Genomic DNA, 10,033 nt, shown 5'->3' with positions numbered 1-10,033 from the left:
TGATTGCAACAGCATGGGGAGCCCAGCCCTTAGAATAAAATATCCTTTGAAGCCACAAGGAGCCTTTAAAGTACCCAATCAACTAGGAAGCTGTTGAGGTGCCCCTTTGTGCTAGGTCACCCTTTCTGTGTCGTTCACAATGGCATAGCCTACCAAGACACATTCACTGGGGGGAGATGGGAGAAAACAACATTTAAAATGCAGTACATTTATATGTTTTCCTAGTGACTAACCTCAAAATAGCCTAGAACAGATAATTGAATGTCTAGTTGCAGATCCTACTATTAGAATTTGGGAGTAGATAGAAGGTAAGAAAAATGCCATTGTTTCTGAATTTAGTTTCCCTTTTTATTCCCATAGACAACCCAATCTCAGGGAAACAAAGTCTAGCACCGTTTTAATTTCTGGACTCAGATCTTGGGCTTAAAGATGACTCCCAGCTTTTCCAAGGCTATTGTATAAATGTTGCTAGGTTGTATAACACACCTTTTTGATCTCTTCAGTTGAGACATTTCACTGAATCTGTTTAAAAAAAAAAAGGCCTTATTAAAATGGTCTGGCCAAAATTTTTCCAGTGTCAAAATTGTGACAAAAGTACAAATTAAAATGTTTATGAGAAAAGTAAATGGAAATTGATGACATCTTTGCAGTACAACAGAAGTAGAAAGCAGGGTCCTCAGCCCGGCCTAGTATAAATTTGCTATAGGCAGCATATATTCTGTATTTAACAAGCTTTCTAAAACACTGGATTAAACTCTGCTCAGATATGGGAATTAGACTGGGGGAGATTGTTGACTCAGGCAGACAAAAAAAAAAAAAGAAGCTTCTGGAACTATTGGAGCCAGTGTGCTACCTCTCAGATAATTATAAAAATGCAGGTTAAATGCTGGCCATGCCTTATCCCCTCCAGGTTAAATACAGTAAGTGAGAGCTGTCCTGTGCTGCTGGGGTTGTAGTTATTAGAGTATGTAACTGCATCACTGTCTGAGTTGATTAAAGATTATGATTTGGGGGATGGCAGGGAATGTAAAACAACAAATATTTAAAAAAACTGAGGTCAACCTCCCTTTATACTTGGAAGTTATTTGGTGTATCCCCAAACACACAGGGGTGTGATTACATAGGGAATCTGACTGTCTACTGCGCTGAAAATGGGGCTTCATTTAAAATAAATAAATCGGGTTGGGGTAAGTCACCACTCGGGGCCATGCTCTGACTTTTGGCTTTAGAACATTTAAAATTTAACCTTTCATGGAAGTTACCTTCCCCTCCAGCAAGCAGCTCACTGTCTGGTAAACTTGGGAACACAACCAAATTTTATGTAGGGTACACAAACAAACAAACGACAAGACCAACAAGCTATTAAAGTAATAGGGAATTGTGTTTGTGGTCAAAACCTTTAGAACTGTGGCTCCCAGCTGAAACTCCAGCTGGGCCTCCCTTGCAAGTCCAGGCCACCCCAACTTCAGTCAGGTGGGTGCAGGGACTCCTCTCAGCTGGGGACTTGCTCCAGCCTGCAAGTGTCCCTCTAGTTGCTGCTGCTGTCATTGCACTGCTCAGCTCAGTCCTCACCCCTAGGTCCTATCAAATCCCCAGTGGACTCAAAAAGAAACCCCCTTTCTCTAAGGTAAGACTCAAAAGATATGGGTGTTCCTCTTGCCCATCTGGGCACGGCTACCCAATCTGGACCCACTGCCCAGCTAAGAGTGGCTCAGTGGATAACCCCACCTCCCCACGTTCTCACACTTACCTCCTTTTTCATATACCTGCAATTACTCCGCACATTTATCACAGGTTGTATGTGTGGCACCAGGGAAACCCCAGGTTGTGCAGCTTTTGGTACTTCATGGAACTCCTGACATACATGCAAATTATACCTGCTAGCAGGTAGGGAGCCACTCAGTTTTCCTGTAGAGCAGGGTTCTCAAACTGGGGGTCGTGACCCCTAAGGATGTCATAAGGTTATTACTTGGGGGGTCGCGAGCTGTCAGCCTCCACCCCAAACCCCGCTTCACCTCCAGCATTTATAATAGCGTTAAATATTTTTAAAGTGTTTTTAATTTATAAAGGGGGGGGGGGTGTCGCACTCAGGAGCTTGCTATTTGAAAGGTGTCACCGGTACAAAAGTTTGAGAACCACTGCTACAGGGGGAGTCAGAGTGGTATATGCAAATTAGTCAGGCCGCAGACTCCCGCAATTCTCCCACTTCACCACTAGAGGGAGCTAAAGAGCTGCAGCTCCAACTCTTGCTAGACCTCTTAACCTTTCTAATTGTGTCCACTGAATAGTGAAACATAGTTATGGTGGAAAAAATTACATCACTGTTACTACTGACCACTACACTCACTAGCGCCAGAATTTTGCTGGAGAAGAACACATCACATATCCTAAACAGCCGAGGCATATTCCAATCTTTATTATAACTGACATATTAGTAAACTAAACCAAATTATTCCTTAGTGGGATTTATAATCATGTATAGTCACGTTAGATATGCCATGTTCCTTTGTTTTGCATTATTTTTATATACATTTTATTAATAATTGTTATGACAACTAATGCAAACAATGAGCCATTAATTGCTACTAAAGTCACTATTAATTTTGCCCCTCTAATTGTTTGATTCTATTTTGTGACAGAATAATTTGAAAGGAAAATGAATTCCGCCCTTTCTGTGTGTTTGTTACTTGCTGCTTTTTATGCTCTTGCCCATTGCCATCACTTTCCTCATCACCCCACCTGTGAGGATGACCATAAAGTTACAAATCACACGGAAGAGCATGCACTCCTGAACCAGGCCTGTGTCAAACAAGGTGCTAGCTATGCGGACTTTACATTCAGATTCTATAAGCAGGCTATATTAGTGGAAGCAGACAAGAATGTGTTCTTCTCTCCTGTGAGCATTGCCACTGCCTTTGCAATGCTGGCAATGGGTGCTAAATCGACCACTCGGACTCAGATTTTTGAAGGAATGGGCTTTAGCCTGACAGAGATTCAGGAGGAGGAGATACATGAAAGTTTCCATCATCACATCCACATGATGAATTGTCCTAACAATAAGATCCAGACAAGTATGGGAAATGCCCTTTTTATAGCGGCTGAGTTTAAAGCACTAGAGAAGTTTTTACAAGACGTCAAAACCTTTTATGAAACAGAATATTTTCCTACTAATTTCCATAATTTAAAAGAGGCTGAGAAAAAGATCAATGGTTATGTAGAGAAGAAAACCCGTGGGAAAATTCCGGAACTAGTCAGCTCTCTTGATCCAAACACTGTAATGGTTCTTGTTAACTACATTTATTTCAAAGGTAAGGCATGGAGCACAGATGGGTATGTATTTACGTTATAATCTTTGAATGGCTGATTTTGATCTAAAGCAAAGAAAACATTGTTGCTGCTTTTACTATAAATTAAGAGAAACTGTCATAATATAGTAGAGCACAGAGCTAGAACTGGTCTAAATTGTGCAGGGCCTTGAAGGGAAGGACAAAAAACATGTATTTGATGTACCATAAAAGAGGGATCCAATAGTTTAAAATTCCTTTAAGATCCTTAGTTGGAAGGGACTCTGGAAGGGTAGAAAAGAAATAACAAAAACCAACGGGCAGAAATCAAAGCAAGACAAATTCAAACTAGAAATAATTTTTAACAGAGAGTGATTAACCAGTGGCACAAATTACCAAGGGAAGTGGTGGATTCTCCACTTCTTATGTCTTCTAATCAAGAACGGATGCAATGCAGGGATGACCAGATGATATTCCAAAGCCTGTGTTGTGCAGGAGGTCAGGCTAGATGATCAAATGCTCCCTTCTGGCCTTAAACTCTATCCGAGTGGTCACGTTCATTTATTGTGTTTTAGGTACCTACTGAATATAAAACACCTACAAGAAATCATTTTAATAGCTGTTTTATTTATAGAGCTGCTGAGGCACCTGCTAGGTAAATTCTTCCTAATAAAGAATTAAAACAAGAAGTGACTTGATTCTGATTTCCAGTCCACTGCTAAACCTTGGTGTAAACATTGTTCTGCAAGGGGCTGGAATATTTACAGTCACCTGTCATTATTTTATTTGTTATTCTCAGGTCAGTTTCTACTGCATGTATGAAATAATATGTGCATTTCCCACACTCCTAGCAGTATGGGAAGCCCCAGGGCTGCTGCCTCTTTGCATCACTAGTGGAACGCAAGCCAGCTGAGTGGAGCAGGCTATAGCTTTGCTCTGCTTATCACCAGTCAGCAATGGGAGGGGCATTGCTGGTTGTGGAGAGGGGAGCCCATTTTCCATTCTCAGGAATGGTGCAGCATACACTCTTGGCTCTTGGTCCCTGGAGCTGCAAGTGGGATTGTGCCTTCACCCAGTGTGGTTCTGTGCCCTGTTGGCTCTTAGAGGTAAGAAGAATGAAGACAATATTTGGTTTGACATCTCTAGGTAGCAACAGTTTGATTTGGAATAGTTTGGGGGCCCCCAGCATTACATCAGAATAAATATTTAAGGGACCTATTCTTCTCTCCGCAATAACGCTTTAAAGAAAACCAACAACATTTGTTCATTTCACTTAGTGGTTCTTCATCTTGACTAATAACCCATTTACCCCAAACTCCAGTACATCAATGATGCTTCTGCCGCTCGCCTGCAAAACAGACATCGCTTCATCAAAATAAACGTGGAGTTACCCCCACCTATGAGCTTCTTCCCTTTGAATTAGTCTGATTTCTGCCAACAAATTGCTCTCTCCCTCCACTATTAAATTGCATTCTCTTTGTTTTTGATGATAAGCCTCCTGGGAAAATCCTTTCAATCCTTTCCACACCCGCGAGGAGGATTTTTTGGTGGATGAGAAAACCTCCGTTAAAGTCAGTATGATGCGCCAGGATACCAACTATGAAAGCCACTATGATGACCAGCTGTCGTGCTGGTTGGTGCAGATACCGTACAATGGAAATGCCAAAGCATTATTTATTCTGCCTGACGCAGGAAAGATGAAGCAGGTGGAGGCTGCTCTCTTGAAAGAAACTGTGTGTAAATGGGAGAAATTACTTCAAAAAAGGTAACCCTTTGCCCACCGTTATGCGGCTAGATGGTTGATAGTAATTTAAGAGAGAATTCCAGAGCAAAGCAAAATATTAACGCAGGTATCACAGTTCAGTATTCTCCATGTTGAGTAAGTAGAGTTCTCAAATGATCCCCCAGCTGCCTTAGAGGAGAGCATTGCAGAAGGTACAATTCCAACTCTTCTGACAGCCTAGGATGCAGCATCCCAACTGTTGGTCCCTTAGGACTCTAGCCAGGCCACTGATCTGAATAGGTCTGGCAGGTCCGAGGACTGCAGCAAGTACTGATCTTGTTGCCAGTTGAGTGTTTGAAAGTTCCTACTTCTTTCATGTTGCTAATGAGATTTATTAACTGCCATGTGCCATTGACTCCAACCTCCTTACCCTAATCTCTGTCTCCACTCCACCATCTCCTTGTCCCTCCAACTGCGCCTGATCCCACAGAAGTCTGTTGAAAGGTACATACCAGGGCTCTCAAATGAAGTTATGGACTCAGGAGAAATTCATTTGTTCAATGGTCCAACCACATCTGTTCAGGAGCATCCAGGCATGTAGAAAAGGCTCACCTAGACCCTTCTAGGTGCTCAATCCTAACTCAGACACACAAATCACACAGACAATACAAATGCCACCAGCAGACACCTCAGGAGTCAGAAAAGCACCATGTGGTGTCATTAAATTGCAGGTACTCCATAGTGTTATCTGAGTGCAATGTTTCACCATCATGTTGTGTTCTTTGTTGACAGGAGTATTAATCTGTACATTCCAAAGTTTTCTATTTCGGGGTCCTACGATGTGAAACTCCTGTTTAAGAAAATGGGTATTACTGATGTGTTCTCTAGCCTTGCTGATCTGTCTGGAATTGCTGGGACGTCCGACCTGTATGTTTCAAAAGTAAGTTAGTGAACAAATGGTTTTGTTAGCAGGATTTGGCTGTGCCCATGATTATAAAGTTTACATCCGAGACTATTTACGGTCTCGATTCTGTTCCCACTGAAGTCACTGGCAAAACTCCCACTGACCTCAGTGGCTGCTGGCACTCAATCAGTTTTCTCTAGACTAGGGCACAAACAGGCTCGTTACAGAGAGCACAAGCCTTCATCTGTAGTTTCTGAAGGTTGTTATAAAAGGAACTTGTCCTAGGGAGCAGCAGGTACATTAAGAATGGGCACAAGTACAAAAAAATGGCTTTAACTATTCCTTGCCCCCCAGACTAGAATGTCTCAATAGCAGCAATGACAACCACTTCCAAATCCAGAGCTAGGTTGTGATACACTTATGCACCATTTTTCCTCAAGTATTGCCTCAGATTCCAATGAGACGGGTGAAATCCTGGCCCCACTGAAGTCAATGAGAGTGTTGCCCTTGACTTCAATGGAGCCAGGATTTAACTGTGGGTAATAGGCTACAACTCAAAAGGAGTAAGGTCATCAGAATCTGACCCTAGCTTAGCATTGGGATAATATTATCTAAGTCACATTCGGGACAATAAGCAGAACGTTCTGAGTGGGTTCCACAGCACCTCTGTAAAGAACCCAGTTAGGGTTTGGAGTAACTAAGGTCCTGCAGTAACAATGCACAGTATGATGCTGTACTGAAGAGAAGAATTGTGGGCCTCGGTGCCATGGATTCTTGTCATTGTTCGCCTTGACATTTCTGCTGGAACACAGCTTTGTACTGTCTCAACGTAATGACTGTTTGTGATGCTAAGGAGGAATTGGTGATAGTAATCATTGATAGAAAAAAATCCCTCTCTTTTGCGGAGAACGGCAGCTGACTTGATCCATGCAGGCCTATCTTTTTTTCCTCAGTGGAACTGCAATTGAGAAATAACTGCCTCTTAATATTGTTGGGTTTGATCCTGGAGTCCAGACACAGGGGAAACTCCTCTTGAAGTCCAGGGAAGATTTGCCACTCAGTGGAGCTGGTTTCATTGGGCTGTATCAGTCCTGTTTGTATTCTTCCCATTTCCTAACACAACAAGTTCAATATCAGCTGCTGATCACTGTCCTGTACTCATGCTGTAACATTTGCCTCATTTCCTTGCAGGCTGTTCACAAGGCCGTGTTGAATGTTCATGAGAATGGCACCGAGGCAGCAGCAGCCACCGCGATAGCAGTTAACAAATTTCTTCATCCTTCAACTACCATTAAATTCAACAGGCCCTTCGTTGTGATGATTGTTGATAAAGCCACCCTTAGCACAATTTTCATGGGGAAAATTGTCAACCCGACTATAAAATAATTGAGGAGTCGCTGGACGCATCAGTACTTATGGTGGGCCACCGCAGGCACTTCTGCGGACCACCAGGTGTCAGTGACTATCCCTGAACTTTAATTGAGCTACATTCACAAGCAAATCAACTATATATATGGGAATGTTTAGCCTATAAGCAATTGAGATTTCTTCTCAAACAAAATAACTAAATATGTATACAGCACATGTAATAACAAATCACTGATAATCTGCATATGAAGGCCTATCATCTCTTTGCCCCAGTTTGGTAATTCAGATCATACTAATACATTATCTGAGTCCCTAGGAAAGCTGTCTTTATAAAAGGCTTCTACTAGATCTTCATGTAAGATGTAAAGTTTCCCAGTTCACAGCAGTGTCCTGAATGCCCTTAGTTCTGGGTTATTCACTGGCAGCTTTATCATCCAGGAATCCTGGTAAGGATCACTGCTCTACCAGTCTGTCTCTGGATAGTCCCAGTGTTGAGGTCCAAGAAATTAGCAATCCCTTCCCTTAGTGTTGCCCATGGCCTGGCTGTTAGTCAGCACGCTGCCAAGCCAGTCCTGTCACAGTTCTCTCTCATCAACAGGTTCTCTCAGACGTTAACAGTTATTTCTCCTTCAGTCAACTTGCCTTCACCACATGTTCTAGCTCTTATCTGGAATGTCCCAGAAAGCCAGCGGCTGCTCCAAAACATTTAGAATTGCTCTTCCGTAACATACACTAGGTGCCATGTCACTTCCGCAGTGATTGGCGAACAACTTTTAAAGGCACAGTAATGAAACAGGCACAGAAATTTACATTGTCAATTACTCATTTTTGCAGTTACTGGATAAAATAAATGTTGGGACCTAAACTTTTCACTTGTGCTGACTTTTAGAGAGTCTCCATTCTCTTGCTGTTATGTTTTGTACATCTTTTTAAGCCATGTGACAGGGTCAGGCCAGATGGCTACAGGAGAGTGATCCTACTGGGATCCAGGAAGTGGGCAGGCTTTCCTTCCACTGCTAAAGGATCTCCCCCAGCCTAAGAGGGGGATCCACAGGACCTGGACACCTGCTCTATCGCCGCATCCCTCTGTCGGCTGGCGCCCCGGGTGTAGTCACGGCGGACGAGCCGGGTGCGCACCTTTCCCAGGTCCCACCACCGCCGCGCCGAGGCAAAGGCACGCTGCTGCCCTCGCCAGGCCAGCCAAAACTCCCAGAAGGATGCCACGAAGCCCACATCCTCCAACAAGCTGTTGTTGAAATGCCAATAGGCCGGCGCCGGCCTCTCCGCGCAGAGGGAGGCTGTCATGGTGGCTAAATGATGGTCAGAGAATGGGGCCGGCCAGATACTGGAGGAGTGGGCTCGTGAAAGGTGGAAGCGTGATAAATAAATGTGGTCCAACTGGGAGAGGCGCGATTGATGGGCCTCCACCCGGACAAAGGTGAACGTGAAAATGTCATCCGGGTGGTGGTCGCGCCAGACGTCTACCAGGGAGTGGTGTTTGACTATCTCCTGGAGGACGTCTGCGGCAGCCGGGCACTGCTCGGTCACCGAGCGGTCCCGCTCCTCAAGGGTAGTATTAAAGTCCCCGTCCAGGACCAGGCACTTACGAGGATCCAAGGTGCCGAGGAAGGCGGACACCTGCTGAAAGAAACGCCGCCACTCCGGGCCCGATGTTGGGGCATAGCCGTTAACGAGGTTGACCACGAGCCCCTCCATACGGACCCGGAGGTGCAGCAGACGGCTCGGCACAGCCTTGGTGACCCCCAGCACCTCGGGCCATAGGTCAGGGGAGAACAGGGTCGCCACTCCAGCCGTATGAACTGTGAGATGGCTAAAGGAGACCTGTCCCCCCATTCCAGCCACCAGCTGTCTTCGGCGGCTGGATCCTTATGGGTCTCCTGCAGGAAAAACCACAGAGTACCTCCCCTCCCGAAGGAAGGAGAGCACCTGGCACCTGCGGAGACCCATCTTACAGCCTCGGGTGTTCAACGTTGCGATGGGGAGAGGTGCCATGAGGAGGGCTGGGGGGGATCCCCGCCGGCAGGGACACTCGCGGCTCCCAACGGGCTGCGCAACAGTCTGTGACCTACCCCATAGGTGAGTAAGGAGTCACGGAAGAGGCGGACCCGCTGGTAGGCCGCGGCGGCCTGCTTCCCGGTCCTTTTACCCTCCCCCATGAGGGCCCTCGTGGCCTGGAGGATTTGATGGAAGTCCCCCCATCGCTGGAGAGCGAGCTGCACCTTATTACGGGAGCCACTGACGTCCCCAAGGAACTCCGGCAGCTCCTCTCTCAGCGTATGGGGGGCCGGGGTCACTAGCCCCCGGCTTTCCTCTGGAGGGATCACTGACACAGCCCTATGGCCCACCAAGACAGGCAGGCAAGGGGCGGACCCCCAACATGGCACCCGATGGGCTGGCGCCACGCAGCCCCCCTCAAACTCCAGCTCAATGGGGGTGGCGAGGGAAGATAGCAGCCCCTAGTGAGTAGGGACAGGGAAATAGAGAGGCCGCTCCCTGGGGGCTATCCTCTGGGAGTGAGGAGATGACAGCCCCAGGGGCGGCAATGGTATCACGGGAGGTGGAGGGGACAGGGACGGCATTGGCATCAGGGGAAGGGCAGGGATCGGGAGCAGAATCAGGGAGAGGGGCAAAGGCAGGATCCTGGGCCCCAGTAGCCAGGCTGCTGGGAAATGGCCCTTCTTGGTCAAGCTCAGGAATCTGGGGGGTAGGAAGGGGGCCCTCTGTGAGATCAGG

The 10,033-nt window shown here is 46.0% G+C and overlaps 1 protein-coding gene across 1 annotated transcript; it reads left to right on the top strand.

Annotated features, from left to right (window-relative positions):
- Positions 1–2,656: 2,656 nt before the first annotated feature.
- Positions 2,657–8,013, top strand: LOC125638945 (alpha-1-antitrypsin-like). The gene is made up of 4 exons (XM_048855267.2): positions 2,657–3,308; positions 4,779–5,049; positions 5,800–5,947; positions 7,103–8,013. Exons 1-4 carry the CDS (start codon positions 2,657–2,659, stop codon positions 7,295–7,297), a joined length of 1,266 nt encoding a protein of 421 aa, XP_048711224.1. The 3' UTR covers positions 7,298–8,013.
- Positions 8,014–10,033: the final 2,020 nt, after the last annotated feature.

Source organism: Caretta caretta, chromosome 6 (genome assembly GCF_965140235.1).
Source record: "Caretta caretta isolate rCarCar2 chromosome 6, rCarCar1.hap1, whole genome shotgun sequence".
NCBI classification, from domain to species: domain Eukaryota; kingdom Metazoa; phylum Chordata; order Testudines; family Cheloniidae; genus Caretta; species Caretta caretta.
This window is presented reverse-complemented; position numbering and strand designations above follow the sequence as displayed.